This window comes from Cololabis saira, chromosome 21 (genome assembly GCF_033807715.1).
Source record: "Cololabis saira isolate AMF1-May2022 chromosome 21, fColSai1.1, whole genome shotgun sequence".
NCBI classification, from domain to species: domain Eukaryota; kingdom Metazoa; phylum Chordata; class Actinopteri; order Beloniformes; family Belonidae; genus Cololabis; species Cololabis saira.
Window position 1 is genome coordinate 27824452 of NC_084607.1, and position 17117 is coordinate 27841568.

General features: G+C 39.8%; 2 protein-coding genes and 1 non-coding gene across 3 annotated transcripts; all 3 read right to left on the reverse strand.

Annotated features, from left to right (window-relative positions):
• Window positions 1-340: 340 nt before the first annotated feature.
• Window positions 341-4286, reverse strand: rbx1 (ring-box 1, E3 ubiquitin protein ligase). The gene is made up of 5 exons (XM_061711576.1): window positions 4170-4286; window positions 2643-2721; window positions 2479-2549; window positions 578-663; window positions 341-477 (listed from the first exon to the last, which is right to left on the reverse strand). Exons 1-5 carry the CDS (start codon window positions 4245-4247, stop codon window positions 465-467), a joined length of 327 nt encoding a protein of 108 aa, XP_061567560.1. The 5' UTR covers window positions 4248-4286; the 3' UTR covers window positions 341-464.
• Window positions 4287-4460: 174 nt separating this feature from the next.
• On the reverse strand, window positions 4461-4532 carry trnaq-cug (transfer RNA glutamine (anticodon CUG)). Its single transcript has one exon. It is a non-coding gene; the product is annotated as a tRNA-Gln (tRNA).
• Window positions 4533-6407: 1875 nt separating this feature from the next.
• chadla (chondroadherin-like a) lies at window positions 6408-17092 on the reverse strand. The gene is made up of 12 exons (XM_061711217.1): window positions 17072-17092; window positions 16795-16876; window positions 15636-15859; window positions 15281-15475; window positions 15047-15202; window positions 14813-14958; window positions 12659-12897; window positions 12213-12472; window positions 9316-9652; window positions 8885-9237; window positions 6874-7040; window positions 6408-6761 (listed from the first exon to the last, which is right to left on the reverse strand). Exons 1-12 carry the CDS (start codon window positions 17090-17092, stop codon window positions 6467-6469), a joined length of 2475 nt encoding a protein of 824 aa, XP_061567201.1. The 3' UTR covers window positions 6408-6466.
• Between the last annotated feature and the right edge of the window lie 25 nt (window positions 17093-17117).

Genomic DNA, 17117 nt, shown 5'->3' on the forward strand with positions numbered 1-17117 from the left:
TGAAACAAAACACTTGCTTGAGGTCAACACCATTTCCCGATTTCTCAAGTGTGAGGAAAGCTACATGTGGGTTGGCGTCTAATCCAGCTGGAACATCTGTCAGCCAGAGGATTACTGCTGTAACGCAGGGTCCGGTCCAGCTCTCCATAAGGATCAAAGCTGATCTGCACGGACACATTCCTGTTAACGTGGACACTCAGCTTTTTGTTCATCGGTGTTTGTTAATCCAAGTATTGAAACCATGTTTGCCAAGTGTGTGTATATCTATATAGATATATCAGCACCTCATTTGAATCCAGTTATTTAATAATCCAAAAACTGTCAATGCAAGCAAACTAAATTCTGATTGTGACATTACTGTTTATTTAAGTACAACATAACAAAAAGATGAAAAATAACCAGTTTTTTTAAAGGAGAGAAAGCAGTGAGTGAAGGTGCAGAAGCCAAAAAGGTCAATAACTCTGTTAGTGTCCATATCTGTGAAAACAAGACGGAGAGGATATGTCAGTTTACAATACAATATTTGACAATCAAATATTTACAACTTCTCACGGAGGCAGCATGTGATGGCACGTACTTCTGAAACTCCCACTCTCTGTTGTCCAGGGGACACACTTGTCTGGTTTTCAGCCAACGAGAAATACAGTGGAAGTGGAAAGCGTGCTGTGGAAGAGAAAAACAATGATCAACTGTGAACATAAATTTAACCACTTATTTTTCCCAAAAACTTAATTTTCATCTGTATACTCTGTTTTGTGATGCGCTTCAAAAGTTGTAAAAGGGAAATCTGAACAGATTCTGCACTGTGGTTTCTTCATACAAGTTTATTGGGTGCAGAAAATGACTGTACTCTTTGTTCAATGTAAAAAGGAAACAATGGTAGAAAGAATTCGAATTTTATTGAATTACAATGTTGAGAAAACGGGATTCCCGGAATTGACTGGGTTTAGCATTAATTTGCCATAAAACGTGATCCGATTTTCTACGTCACAATTTAAAAAAAAAAATGGAATCGAAAAAATAAGTTGTACCAAAGACTAATGTCAACTTTAATTTAATAGTTAATTTCTTTAAATAAGTTAGTTAGTTAAGGGTTTTGTAGTATCAGTGATAAAATACTGAAACATTCCAAGTTTGCTGTCCACAAGAAGCATGTGATGATTTCTGTCATACCTAAGAAAGATTCCCGAAGGCAGGTGGAAGAAAGATGTGCTGTTTAAATACTGCATCTTCGTTAATAACAAAAATGACCAATAAGCTCAACAATAAAATTATATTCACATATTCAGACAAGGCAGTTTATCGGGATAAAGCTTGAAAGAGATACTGTGTTTAGTTATTTATCAGTCATAGTTTGACAAACTGTATGAATGGAGACGGAAACCCTGGCTTGTCTTAATAGAAGTGAGTTCTGACCCAAGTTGACCCTTTAGTTAAAACACTCCTCAGTGCGGTAATGAAGAGCCCATGAGCAACAGAAAAACGCTTAAACAACTGGCAAGATGCCACTTATAGCCTGGGTTATCCTATCTCATCCTGCAACAAAACAACAAAATTAAACATCATTTTAATTCCACCATGGAAAGGCTTCAAAAGAAGAGCATTTTCCCGGCCAGAGTTGCTAAGTCTTTAACCCCACAGAGATGTTGAGGATCACCTTATGAGAGACTTTCACTCCAAACAACCTACAAATATGTCTAAGCTGAAGCAGTTGTGCAAAGAGGACTGGTATAAGAGACATCCTGAGTGTTGGGCTGGTCGGACCCAGAACTACTGAGCCCTTTCTTCAAGCTGTCTCCACCTAAAAAGCTTCAAGCAGCTATAATGAACTTGAAGGGCTCACTTACATTTTCCTCTTCCTACACTGACTTAGTCACTTAGACAGTTAGTAAAAAAAAAAAAACACACAGGGATTGTGTGTTATCAGATTAACAGGCATTTGTTTTATTCAGACTAATCTGTGGATCAGACCTTTTTTTTTTTGTCTTGCCAGTTTATTCACATCATTCTGACCTGCAGTTTAAGTAAAAGAGTGAATGTTTTAAACCTGCAGCTAGCAGCAGAGTAAAAAAAGTAAAGGTTTGGTAAATTTAAGACCTGCTGTAAAGATTAATTTCTCAAATGTGAAATCATGCTTTTCACTGCTTTAACAAATACAGTAAACTACACTGTCAAAAACACAATTACTGAGCTGAACTGGATCTCTTCATGGTCCCATTATGAAAATTAGAGGATCTATAAACTCTGAGGTGACAAATACAAGATGTTAAATGTTCAACTGTCTTAATGTTGCTGTTATACTGACAATTTAGTTTTACACTTTGTAAATATCTTTGTGAAATTTCCCCATACAGATAATTTATAGTAAGTGTTTAGGTACATTATTTTCCTCTAAGACAAAATCCACCTTCCCATTTGAGATAAAATCATGATCGTTGAATCAGTGACATGTTTGGAGTCGTATATCTGGAGACTCACATTGCAGACGCCCCAGGCTACGGTGCACTCTTCAGAGGTGGCAGATGCTTGGTTGGCCTGGCATTCTATGCCTGATGGAGGAAGGAGAAATGCATCAGACATAAGACTTGTTCCTTGCTTGACAGATCAGAGAACAGTTAAAAAACTGAATCCAAGTGACTCACAGAGATCCATGATGTGGTTCCTACAAATAGCACAGTTGTCCACCACAATGTCCCAGGCCCACAGCGCCACGGCATTCCACTGCAAGGAGAGAGCAGTCACAGATGAGACACCACCATTGTAGTTAATACTCCAGTCTCACTTGTCTGTAGACTGCTACAAAAGTAAGCAATACAAATACAAATCTTCCAAGATTCAGGACTAAATTGATGGAACGTTGTGTTTCTGTGAAAGGAATCAGTTTATGGAACAATCTGAATAAAGAAAACAAAGAATCCAAATCAAACATTACATTCAAAAGAACAATTAAAGCCTGCATGTTAAGGAAATAGAATGAAAAATGTTAGTTAAGTTTGATTGAAATACCCATAGCCAGTGGTAATTTTATTTTATTTACTTAGTAGTTTTTTTAAATTTATGTTATTTGTAAATTTGTTTCTTGGGAAAAAGGGGCAGATTAGATAAGATTCTCCTTCTTTCTGCTCCCTTTTCATTCACAATTCAGGAACATTTGTGTTTGTATTGTATTGAATTGTTAGTTTTATTTTTGAATGAAATAAAGAATAAAATCTTGCAAATAAATCATTACTACCTGCAGCCATATACCACCAGCTTTAGCTTGGTTTTCCATAACATGTTCTGAAATGTTCTCTACCCATTTTCAGCTCTATTATTAACAATATTACCTTAAATATAAATAGATAGACGAAATATCCAACGTAATCTTTAACAAACCAATGCCATCAGAACTCAAAACATAAATCTATCTAAAATACAGATAGCAAACTTACGCAGAAAGAAAACTTATAATGTAAGTATGATTTAACCAGTTCCTTTCCGTAGATACTCCTTAAATCTAAGAGACAGGTGTCGAAGTTTGGAAACAAAAGAGCTGAAGAAGTGAACAAGTCATCACTTGATCGTTAATAACGGCTAGATCCTTGTGAACCCACTGAAACTACAGTGTCCTAGTGAGTGGCCACTACACAGGCATGTTTGTTTGAGCTGTAGTCTGTATGACAGCAGTTAAAAGTAAGCACTAGTGACAGAAAGCAGCTTATAAGTGATTAAGTTGGGATCATGTGTGTGAGATGTGAGCTGACTGAGCACCAAGTGAAGGCTGATTTATGGTTCCGCGTTACATCGACGCAGAAACTACGGCGTAGGGTACGCGGCGACGCTCACCGTACGCCGTCGATTTAACGCAGAACCATAAATCAGGGTTTAGGAAGCAGGACACCAAGAGCTTTTAACAGCTAGCTAGACTCATGTGCTGTCATTAATTACGCTTTTGGTCTTCAACTAGTGAACTACTGGCTAAACATTGCGTGGGTGTGAATGTTTCGGAGTGTGGAGGTTACAGCAGAAGTGCACATTCATGCAGGTGAGGGAAGCTAAGGGCTAACAGGCTGCCGGCGGCTAGTGGTGCCATCCTTGATGCTAAAGGTGTTGTAAATCACATGTAGAGCTGCTGATTCATTACAACACGTCTGGTCACACTGTCATGTATTTAGTTCATGCGACCATACCTTCTTGACCTCGAAACGCTTCTTGCTAGCGCCACTATTCGCCCCGCTCGGTGTGTCAACATCCATCGCTGCCGCCATTTTGTTCCGCGAGAAGAAGAAGCTACTTGACGCCTCGCCGGAGGAAGCGGCCGTTTGCGCATGCGCGTATTGATTCACACGCTCGTCTACTTTTTTTATTTTTTAATACATTACTAAGAATACAATGTGCCATTAAAAATTTAAAAGTACAGTATACTCTATTATTCTTCGTAAGTAGACAGAATTTTTCAAAAAGTATAAATGGCAAAAGTCAGGTTCCACCGAGATTTGAACTCGGATCGCTGGATTCAGAGTCCAGAGTGCTAACCATTACACCATGGAACCGCTGAGCAACCGTTGACACATCTCTCATTCTTAATCCAAAGGAAAACCTTATTGTTGATGCTGAAGGAAGACTGAAATAAAAATAAGGGACGCCCCATTTCTGCAGCTCAGGCACCAAAAAAGGGACATCCCCAAAACTTCTAAAATACATAAAAATGTATTTATTTTATATCAAAAAACAAAATGCTTTGATTTAAATTTTAAAGTGCTTTAATAGCATTGAACTTGCATGACTGTACAGACAGCCAACCTTAAAGCAACTGAAATAGCCTCCTATGTATGTCCACATCAGCCAAGATGTATAATATAGCCTACAGGTGAAGAATATGGTGTAAAAGTTAATTTATTTCAATAATTCAACTTAAAAGGTGAAACTAATACATGTATATCACATAGTCTCATTACAGGCAAAGCAAGATATGTTAAGCATTTATTTGTTATAATTTTGATGATTGAATTGTTTATTGATTTCATAATATATTCTAATTTTTTGAGATTTTTTATTTTGAGTTTTCATAAACTGTGAGCCATAATCACCAAAATTATAACAAATAAAGGCTTGAAATATCTCACTTTGTATGTAGTGGGAAATAATATATTTGTTTCACCTTAAGTTGAATTTACTACGAATGAAGTTTTGCAATATATTCAAATTTTCCGACCTTCACCTGGATATTATGACAAATAAATAAGAGCATAATATGTGTCTGCATTGGTTCAATACGGAACGCAACTTTTAATTCCCGATTACGGAACAATTCTGTATTTCAAGGGACGGGTGGCAACCCTAACTACAGATAACCTGCAGGACATTCTGGAGTAGACTGAATTTAACATACCATGACACAATCAGCATTTCTTATCCCAAGATTCATTAGATCAATCAGGATGACGCACAGCCAAGTCATCCCATTAATACTTCCTAAAGTCATTGCAAGATCCTGAAGTAATAAACTACAAACTGGGTGATTCTGTAAGTGTGTTCTCAGACTAGATTTTGTACACTCAGTATTAATTATAATTATTAGCATCACTAATGACGGACAGAGCACAGACAGGTGAATGTAAGTAACCCGTCCATCTTTTATAAACAACCTTTATGGCTTGCAGTAAGGGTGTAAATCACAAGTTTTACCATGAAACAACATTGCATCAATGTACTGGATAACAAAATGTTTGGCCACTACGAGGCCTGGCACAATACAATTTTGAATAAATTCAAAAGAGGAACTAGCGACTGATGTGATAAAAATATCATATATTCATTGAACACAATCCCCTCCATTCCTATCAAATCCTAATGAGTAACAAAATACAATATGACATCATTATTTTTGAGTTCAAATAATTATTTAAATGAAAAGCAATTTTATTTCAACAAAGATAGACTATAAAATGCTACTTGATAATATGTATTGATGAAGATTATGTTAATTCATGCCTGATGTTTTCATTGATCAGACTACATGATTTTGGACTGTATTGGTGCAGACTGATGGGTTACAGCCCTAGCTGTCAGACTGACTGGACTGACTGTAAACAGCAGCAACACTAAGAGGAGGAGGGACTGCAGAGCTCGATGGTGCAGTGCTGGAGATGTTACTGGAAAGGAGCATCTCTACATCTGGACACTGAACCGTTGGCCAGGATATCTACTGAGAGGGTTCACCTGTTTTACCTGCCAGCGCTGCATGCGACATCATCAGCACAGTTGTAAAGACATGAGCTGATCAGTCATACTCCAGCTTTTTTAATGAATTTTCTTTCCCTTTTTGTGCCGACACATCCATTATGCTTAAATAAAGTGACTCCAAACGCAGAGTTGTAGTCTTGAGAACTTTTATTAAACAGCATAAGGGGAAAAAAACGTCCAAGGTTTCAATCAGAAAGATCGAGCCCATCACTCTGATGACAACACTAACTTTGTTATCTCTTCAATAAATCTTCTTGTTCTTGGCCATTTTTGGCGTCCCGGGCTTTCTCCGAGGCTGCTTTTTAGATGCTTTAACCAACTTTGGCTTTCTAGTTTTGACACTTGTTGACTTCAAGGAGTTCAGTTTAGATTTCTTTATTTTCGGAGGTTGGGCGTGTACGTTAGTCTTCTTAACCGGAGGAGCAATGTTTTCTGGGCAGGACTTGAACACGTGAACGTCCCTGACCTGCTGACCCCTGAGATCGGGAGGGTGACCACAGGCTGCCGTGACCTCAAACTTCGCTTTCTCCATCCACCTAAGCAGACGACACAAACACAGACAGAGACCAGCCGGTGAAATAATTATGGCTGATAATATGAATACACTGATATAAGTTGACATCATCTTTAGAAAGTAAAAGCAGTGACCTGCGTAAGGGCAGCAGGGTGCAGTCACACAGCAGCGGGTTGTCCCGCAGGTCCACCGCCTCTACACCCGTGAGCGGGCTGAGGTCAGGAAGCTGCTTCAGCTGGTTCCCTCTCAGGGTCAGAACCCTCAGTGCCGGGCCCAGGCCCACGAGAGCATCCTTGGACATCTGGACAGAGGTGCGGTAACAAAAACAGAGCAGACTTACAGGACTGTCTCAGAAAATTAGAATACTGTGATTTTCTGTAATGCAATTACAAAAACGTCATACATTCTGGATTCATTACAAATCAACTGAAATATTGCAAGCCTTTTATTATTTTAATATTGCTGATCATGGCTTACAGCCTAAGAAAACTCAAATATCCTATCTAAAAAAAATTGAATATTCTGGGAATCTTAATCTTAAACTGTAAGCTATAATCAGCAATATTAAAATAATAAAAGGCTTGCAATATTTCAGTTGATTTGTAATGAATCCAGAATGTATGACATTTTTTTTTTTTTTTTTTTTTTTTAAATTGCATTACAGAAAATAAAGAACTTAATCACAATATTCTAATTTTCTGAGACAGTCCTGTATTTTACTCCACGCTTGACTTCACAAGCAGTCACATCCAGACTGAATATTCAAATCCTGAGGAGAAGCAAGATGTTTATAAGAACTCTAGTACAGCATGGCTGTGTCACTTTATTTGTGGAGGGTCTTGGTTTACATATGTCTCAGTCAGTGAGACATTCAGATCTGTTGGACGGGGTGACATCGCAGAGTCAGATCAGAGGAAAATGACCCAGCCTCTCCATTTAGTTTAACCCAGCCTCTCAACACGCTGCGTTTGCTGATACCTCTGAAGTGAGGTGCATAAATCTGAATCACCAGTCTTGAAAGGGGCACGCCCAGTACTCGAGTTGTTAAAAAAAAAAAAAAATCAGGGGGGATGGTGGATTTTATCATATGGGGACAGATAATTTGTGCTGATTACAAATAATATAATATATTACAAATAATAGCAGTGACCAAAACACCTGCAGAAATACTGCAGGAATGACATAGCAGCAGTTAAATGCAGCCTTCTGTAAGCTTTAAATATCCACTGGGCTTACATCAAATACATCAAAACACAACAATAAAAAACAGTTTTCTGAACTTATCAATATGACTCTGTCCTTCACAGGATAAGTAACACGGATCACTGCAAAAACTTTAAATCTTAACAAGAATATTTGTCTTATTTCTTGTTAAAATGCCTCATTTTAGTAAAAAAAATCTCATTACACTTAAAACAAGACTCATCACTGGAAAAAACAACAATTTTCACCTGTTTCAAGTAGATTTTCATTTAAAATAAGTAGAAAAATCTGCCAGTGGAACAAGATTTTTTTGCTTGTAATGAGAAGATAAATCTTGTCCCACTGGCAGATTTTTCTACTTATTTCAAGTGAAAATGTACTTGAAACAGGTGAAAATTGTCAAATAAGTTATTTTTCTGGTGTTATTTTTCTGGTGATGACTCTAAATGTTGAAATAGCAGTAAAACCACATTCATTGATGAAATGACATAAGGGATGGAAAGCGGGGATGGCAGTTTTACAGGGGGGATGATTTTGACCGTTTTTATTTCATGGCATCCCCCCTCAACTCCAGTACTGGGCGCGCCCCTTTCAGGTTTCTGACTCCACCCCCTTAAACTGGATCTTAAGACATCGTTGGTATCCTGACCAAAACATGTCCCAAACCTTTCAATAAGTCCTCAGGAAGTTGTGTCAACAAAAACTGTTATAGTACGTCTCTTTTAACATATATAGTGATATTTGTAGGAGATGTGCGCCACATCCATCCTACTCCTTTACTTGAATATGGATTATCTTGCAGTGAGAGTAAACGCAAACATATGTGCTTTTGAGAGTTTGTTTAGTAACTTCTTCACAAAGCCAAGTGAACAGAATAAGACGTACTTTGGTAAGAACACTTAGAATAGGATGTTAATGCTAATCTAAGAAGGGTTTTTGTACCTTTTCCATTCCCGTCCGATCCATGTAAAGCCTGTTCAGACTTCGGGATACAGGCAGGAAAGCCTTCGGTCCAACGACTGGGATTGAGTTGTGAGACAAGTTGAGCTCCTCCAGATTCGGGGCGTCGGGTAGCGCATGTGTCGGCACCTCCGTCAGCCGGTTTGAATCCAGGTGGAGCGTTCCGATGAGGGCGGAGCTGAGAGCACCGCTGGCAATACCGGTAATGGTGTTGTTGCTCAAGTACAGCTCCCTAAGTGTGGGCGTTACTGAAGACAGCAGACCAGTGGGCTCAAGTTTGGAGATGGCATTACGCTCCAGATGTAACACAAACAAATTCGGCAAGAGGGACAGAGCTGCGGGGAAGACAAAAGAAATGTAAAATGTCCTCAAAGAAACAACATCAATCTAAGCCTCCATGAGCAGCCACTGACCTGCTGCAGGGAACTGCTTGACCTGGTTCCCCTCCAGGTGGAGGTAAGTGAGCTTTGGTATTCCAGCAAAGATTTTAGGACCCAAAGAAGAGAGGTCATTGTCAGAAAGGTACAAATAAAGCAGATTTTTCATCGCCTGGAAGGCATTGCCTTCAATATCATGGATTCTGCAGAATTCCAGGTGGAGAGAGAGAACGTGGCTGCTGCCCGGGAAGCTCCTGGCCGGGATGTGATGGAAGTGGTTCCCCCGGAGGTCCAGCAGCTGGGTCGTGGCAGGGAAGCCTCGCGGGACTTTGGACAGGCCCCGACCCTCACATGTGGCGTGATGTGCTTCAGTCTGGGGGTCAGATCAGAAAATATATATTCACAGTGCACCTTGTTGTGCCGCCGTCATGTGGTCATGTGAACTCTGGACTCTTATGAATGTCTTATTGAACATTTTGTGAATGTGTGAGACTCCACCTTAAAGCTGATTCAATCTTCAGTCTGGCACGTAACAATAAAGTAGACTATTTATCAAATTGAATTATCAAAATAAATGAATCCTCAGGGCACCACCTGGGCTTAACCAGGAAAAATGATAACTTTAACAGCAGAAATCATAGGGGTTATTCTGCAGAGTAACAGTAAAGGGCTGTTATTTCTGCAGGATAATGTTGAAGCCTCTTAAAGAGTTCGGCACTAGCTCTGTCAAACAAGCCATTGTGACAAAATATGTGTAAAACAACACAAACGACTTCTCTCATTAAAATCAATCAGAATGTATTTACATCCAGGTGTCAAGCAGGTGGAAAAGCGACACCATTGAATAAATCCTGATGGCAAACTACATTAAAAACATAAAACACTAACCATAAAGAAAAGAAACAAGAATAAAACGTTAACTGCACAAAGAAAAATAAATCAAAAATGATAAACACGTGGTACAAATCTTCCGATCATCTTTGTCTCAAAACGACTGGCTGCACGTGGCTGGCAAAGATGGCTGCGGCATTTAAAGATGGATTAATAATTGTTGAATAAAATTATTAATAGCTCTTGATAACTGGAACAGCGCCCCCTACGTGTGGCACAACAACCTCAATAGAAGAACACCTCCAGATGCATTGTTGAATTTGTTTTCTCTTTCCTTATCTCTACCTTCTGCTACCTCAACTAGTCAAAACAAACTTCTTGAAAGGTTTCTCAGTCTGTTTAAACAGAGTTTTCTCTATGGAGAGAAAATCAACTCAAAACATTTGTGTGTGCGTATTATTAGATTTGTGTGTGTAACTTGCTCGAAGTTACACACAAAACAATCATTACGAATTGAAAAAGCCTCCTACACACAGAAATCATTAAATACACATGCTTGAATCGCCTGATACACACGCACAAAACTATAGATACGCACAGAACTGGAGTTGAGGGGGGATGAGGGGGATGGCATCCCCTCCTGAAATAAAAACGGTCCAAATCATCCCCCCTGTAAAACTGCCATCCCCCCTTTCCATCCCTTATGTCATTTCATCAATGAATGTGGTTTTACTGCTATTTCAACATTTAGAATCATCACCAGAAAAATAACATCAGAAAAATAACTTATTTGACAATTTTCACCTGTTTCAAGGTTCAAATTTTCACTTGAAATAAGTAGGAAAATCTGCAAGTGGGACAAGATCTATCTTCTCATTACAAGCAAAAAAATCTTTTCTAGTGATGAGTCTTGTTTTAAGTGTAATGAGATTTTTTTTTTTACTAAAATTAAACATTTTAACTAGAAATAGAACAAATATTCTAGTTAAGATTTTGAGTTTTTGCAGTGATCCATTTTACTTATCCTGTGAAGGACAGAGTCATATTGATAAGTTCAGAAAACTGTTTTTTATTGTTGTGTTTTGATGTATTTGATGTAAGCCCAGTGGATATTTAAAGCTTACAGAAGGCTGCATTTAACTGCTGCTATGTCATTCCTGCAGTATTTCTGCAGGTGTTTTGGTCACTGCTATTATTTGTAATATATTATATTATTTGTAATCAGCACAAATTATCTGTCCCCATATGATAAAATCCACCATCCCCCCTGATTTTTTTTTACAACTCGAGTACTGGATACACACAAATGGTTTTGACACTCTTCATGCCTGAGAAGTCTCACAGATTTGTCCGTACATGGTGCATTTAAGTACTGGTGGAAAGCTGGGTCCTCTGAATTTTCATCCTAGTTGCACAAATCTAATAATAAAACAAGTCAAGTACTACGCGCTAGACTAGAAGTTCTGGAGACTTGAGACCAAGACCGGTCTCAAGACCACGTTTTCGGGTCTTGGTCTTGCCTTGGTCTCGTGTCTCGGACTTGGATAATTGATTTGTCATTGTACACACCAGGGTGACAGAATCTTGTGATCACCGGTTCTTCCTCTTGTTAATGGACAGTTTTGTAAACTATTTGTATTTTACATTTGATTCAATGTTTTGGTGCATCTGCATGTATCTGTATTTAATTACAGTATTGTGTTTATAACGGCCTTGTTTGAATAAATATATGGCATCATTGGCCTTTAATTAATATTTGCATATCGTTGTGATTGATTAAGCATTGGGTCTATGCCATTTCAGTGATGTAAAGTCTTGGTCTTGTCTTGGTCTTGATACTCTCTGGTCTTGGTAGTGACTTGGTCTCGTTTAGGCGGTCTTGACTACAAGTCTATTACGCACACACAAATGTTTTGAGTCGATTTTCTTTCCATATTTCTCTGCCTACTGTCGCCGAGTGCTTGGTCAAACTGAATTGATCAGCTTTTTCTGTGTATAAAAGTGCCCTGATTTTTTGTGGATTTCCAACTTTACATTTGTAGTTGTGCTTATAATTCACACAGCAAATGTAAAATAAAGTGCCTAACATCACAAGTACTCACATCACACTGACAGTTGAGTGGACACCTGGCTGTCTGCTTGGGCTTGGCCGTGGCTGTGATGTTTTCTTTCTCCTCCTGCTCCTCCTCCACCTCCAGGGCCTCTCCCCTGCTGCGGCAGCGCAGATCCGAGGACGTCACCGCCTGTAGCGGCTCATCAGAGAGGTGCGCCGGTCCAGCACACGCTCCCAGCAGCTTCACGCCTCCGGCTGTCGCCCACTCCCTCAGCGGCCGCATGTAGCAGTTGCAGTAGAGGGGGTTGCCTTGAAGAGAAATGACTGCTGAACTACAGTATCTGCTGAATGAAGAGGATGAGTCTGCCCAGTATGCTGAAACAAGGCTAGAAATAGCTTTCTAGAGCACATTTTCATGTGACAGTGAGACACAAACCTTTAACCCTGTTTGCCAAAGCCTGTGTTAAGTCTACGTGTCAGAGCAGAGAGTTTTACCGGTCAGGTTGAGGACGGACAACTGTTCAGGACCCCGGAGGGGCTCCAGGCAGCGGAGCTGATTGTAGCTGAGGTCCACGTGGGAGAGGAAGGGGGCCCCGGAGAAGGCCCGGTCTGATAGGTCCTGCAGGGACATGTGGTTGAGGTGGAGGTGTGTGAGCTTCGCCATGGACACAGATTCCTCCCCGAGGTAGCTCATGGGGTTGTAGCTCAGGTCCAGGCGCGTGACTGCAGGAAGTCTTTACATGTAGGAGAAAATAAAAAAGGAAAAGCTCATGCATCAGACTTTCTTCATTCTCACCAACCTTTATTACTATAATTCCTACGATCTTATTTCCTCCACGGTTCTGATACTCGTCATTTTTATTGGGCTGTTGGATCCAGATAAGCAGAGGTGTCAAGTAACGAAGTACAAATACTTCGTTACCTTACTTAAGTACCGTAGAAATTTTGGTTATCTATACTTCACTGGAGTAATTATTTTTTACTTTTACTCCTTACATTTTCACGCAATTATCTGTACTTTTTACTCCTTACATTTTAAAAACAGCCTCGTTACTCTATTTCATTTCGGCCTTTAAAAAAAAACTATCCAGTTAAATTGGTCTAGAAATTGGATTGTGGAACAGCCTCCCGGAGAACCTCAGGGCCGCAGAGACTGTTGATGTTTTTAAAAAGAGGCTCAAGACCCATCTCTTTAATCAGGCTTTTAACTGACTCATTTAACTATTTTAAATTTCTTATGCTCACCCTTATTTTTATTGGATCTTACTGCTCTGTTTTATATTTAGTTTATCCTTTTTTATCATATTTTATTTTCATTGTTTTATCTTAATGTTTTATCTAAATATTTTAGTCATTATTTATGGTCTATTTTATACATTTTACTGTCTTATTCCTTTAGTTTTTAATGTCTTGCTTTTTAGACATACTTTTAGGATTTTATGTTATGTTATACTTTTTAAAACTCTTTTAGTGTATTTTATCCTGCTTTCTTAGCTTTTAGCTCCAGTGTTTTCCTCATGGGGAGCCTCCATGCTGGGAGTGACTCTGGCCTGCAGGGGGTCGTCCTGAGGGTGGTTCTGGCCTGGATGGTTGTGGAGCTCTGCACCACGGCTTCACCGCTGTGGTGTGGACTCCTCTATCCATCCGGGCCGGGATGGTCTCTGTGGGCCCCCCCCCCCCCCCCCCTTGTAGCTGCGGGCTATGGGACCTCCTGGCGTGGACGGCTCCCCGTTACCGTTTCCTCACCTGGATCCTCTGTGCCTAGCCATGTCTGCACCGTGTGTCTGTGTGTGTCTGTCTGTGTGTGTGCGGGGAGGGGGGAGGGGGAGGGCGGGGGGGAGCATTAATACATTTTATGTTTATTTTTTATGGAAAGCACTTTGTGTTACATTTTTTTTGTATGAAAGGTGCTTTATAAATAAAGTTTGATTTGATTTGATTTGATTTTGATTTGATTTGAAATTGCTCCATCCGGATAGAGTGAATTTGGTTGTGGTTGTTTCAGATGTTCTTGTCCAGTTTTGTTCTTACATCCGTTCCCTCAGATTCCTGCAACTAAACTTGGATGTACATTCCAATAAAGGTTAGGATAAATGATAACATGCCTCTGAAGTTTGACTTTTTACACCATTACAATACTTATAGGCAACTAGTCATCATATCTCCTGCTCTCTGAAACACATGTTAATGCTCAATAGTACACATATATGGTTCTTTAATATATTTGCATTATAATAAGATGCATTCATCAATGGCTTTTGTCCTTAATGGCTTTTTTCCCCCTTACATTACTTTTACTTTTATACTTTAAGTAGTTTTGAAACCAGTACTTTTATACTTTTACTTGAGTAAAAAACTTGAGTTGATACTTCAACTTCTACAGGAGTATTTTTAAACTCTAGTATCTATACTTCTACCTGAGTAATGAATGTGAATACTTTTGACACCTCTGCAGATAAGACACCGATACTGGATCCATTGCTCATCACTCCATACACTTCCACAGAGGACCCCATGTTTCAGCCTATTTCTATCTCAGATATAAATAAGCCACACATGGTGGGTTGTGGTAAATCAAAAGCTCTTATTTTGTGTAGAATATTACATTTATATTTGCATCTTGTCCCAAGTAACACATGGTTGTCTCACCTCGTCATAGTCTGCGTTGGGAAGAACTGCAGCTCGTTGTGATCCAGGCTGAGGCGACTGAGAGTGAACAGTCCAGCGAAGGCTTCAGGTGCCAGGTTGTTCAGGGAGTTGTGGCTCAGACGGAGCCACTTGATGTTTTGCAGACCCTGGAGGAGGAGTGAGACCGTCTGCATGTCATGTTTGTGCTGCAGCTTCTTCGGTTTACGTCAGTCTGGTGTGCAGATTTCTGAGTACCTGGAAGGCCATGTTGGGGATGTAAACCAGCTGGTTGTGGGTGAGGACCAGCACGCTGAGGAAGCCGAGCTGCCCGAAGGCTCCAGGCCGGATCTCCTCGATGCGATTATGGTCCAGATGCAGCTCCTTCAAGGATGAGAGGCCATCGAAGGACTCCTGCAGCAGTAACGATAGAAACCATCATCTCCACTCCTGAGTCAAGCAGAGAGAACAGTGTGCTTTTTTCAATCTTACCTGGTAAAGGACGTCGATTTTGTTGTGAGCCAGGTTCAGGTGGACCAGGCGTCCGAGGCCGCGGAAGGTGCCCTCCTTTACCTTGTGGATGTTGCAGCGCTGCAGACTGAGGTGGGTGAGGTATGGCGTGTGCGTAAAGGCCCCCCTGGGTATCATATTGAGGTTATTATTCCTCAGGTCCAGTTTCACAGTAATCTGGAAGGGAACCGATCACATATTTGTGGAAGAAAACACATTAGAAATGATGACGGCTTGCACAACAAACACATTTCACTTCATCACAAGATCTAAATGAACATTTAAAATGACCCAACTGAGTTCATAGCTTAGTTAAAAGCACGTTTGTATTCCTCACCTCATCCACACTGGGGGGAACCTCCGTTAGGTTTTTACCAACACAGACCACAGTAAGTGTGCCATCGTCACAGACGCACTCTCGGGGACATTTTCCTGCTTTGAGAGCCGGACTCGCCGTTAAAACCAGCAGGAAGACCAGAGGTGGGACCAGCAGCATCTGTGTCCATACAAGGCATTTCAGAAACACGATTGATGCAGATTTTAAAAAGCAATTAGGAAGTGCTGTGTATTAGTTCTTACAATCTTTAGAAGTCAGCTTATGAAGCAATAAATATTTTAGTTTCTAATGCCCTGTTCACACTCCAAGTCAATTTGCTCAATTGGGATATTTTCCTCAGATCCTCAATTTTTTTGTTTGGCTATTCACATCACCTGTTAAAATGCAAACTACAGGACTGTCTCAGAAAATTTGAATATTGTGATTTTATGTAATGCAATTACAAAAACAAAAATGTCATACATTCTGGATTCATTACAAATCAACTGAAATATTGCAAGCCTTTTATTATTTTAATATTACTGATCATGGCTTACAGCTTAAGAAAACTAAAAAAATTAGAATATTCTGGGAATCTTAATCTTAAACTGTAAACCGTAATCAGCAATATTAAAATAATAAAAGGCTTGCAATATTTCAGTTGATTTGTAATGAATCCAGAATGTATGACATTTTTGTTTTTTAATACATTACAGAAAATACAGAACTTTATCACAATATTCTAATTTTCTGAGACAGTCCTGTATATAAGATTCCAGTGTGAACTGTTTGGGGTTCAGATCTGACCCACATGCACAGAAGAACAATAACAAAGAGGACAATGGATTGGAACTATGGCAGGGATAAACAGTGACAAATGTCGACGTAGGTTCACGTAAAAGTATCAGACCTGGACCTGATTCAGGACCACATATGGAAAGCGGCCCAGATCTGATAAAAAAAAAAAAAATGTGATCTGGGCCACATTTGAGTGTTCACTCCTGAAGAAGTCTGACCTGGTCACTTGACCCCCCCCAAAAAAATCAGTTAGGCCACTTTAGCCTGTTGTCTGAACAGGAACCAAGACTAAACTCTGAAAAAACCAGAAATTAAAACGAAAATGAGTGAAAACCACTTTAAAAAAAAAAAGAAAAAAAAGAAAAAAGGAACTCCACCTTACCTCCATACAGCGTTGCAATGCCACAGATGTCCTGGGAAATAAAGAGGTAGAGGTGGATCTGCCGGTCCAGGCTGGAGTTTATCTGCAGACTCCCACCAAGTGTTCAGCGCTCTCATCCAGCACAGCAGTGCGCTGGCAAACAGAGCCTCGGTAGATTCTTCAGCACTGACCCCTGACCCGTCCACAAATTAACACTTCGGCTTTACATTTCAAGACCAGGACGGGTCAAGAAAACAGGGAGTAAGCAACCGTATTGGTTAATATGTTAATATCTCACTAATGGAAACAGGGCTTTCATCATTTCATCAGTTTCTCAAAGTGTT

Bases quoted from the DNA above. Each gene is read 5' to 3' on its own strand.
- rbx1 (XM_061711576.1), bottom strand. From the start codon at position 4,247: ATGGCGGCAGCGATGGATGTTGACACACCGAGCGGGGCGAATAGTGGC. The intron at 2,550-2,642 runs GTGAGTCACTTG...TTCCTCCATCAG, and splicing joins GAACCACATCATGGATCTCT to GCATAGAATGCCAGGCCAAC. The intron at 664-2,478 runs GTGAGTCTCCAG...TCTCTTCCACAG, and splicing joins TAGCCTGGGGCGTCTGCAAT to CACGCTTTCCACTTCCACTG.
- chadla (XM_061711217.1), bottom strand. From the start codon at position 17,092: ATGAAAGCCCTGTTTCCATTA. The intron at 15,860-16,794 runs GTAAGGTGGAGT...ACTAATACACAG, and splicing joins CATTGCAACGCTGTATGGAG to CACTTCCTAATTGCTTTTTA. The intron at 9,238-9,315 runs GTCAGTGGCTGC...TCTTCCCCGCAG, and splicing joins CAAGCAGTTCCCTGCAGCAG to CTCTGTCCCTCTTGCCGAAT.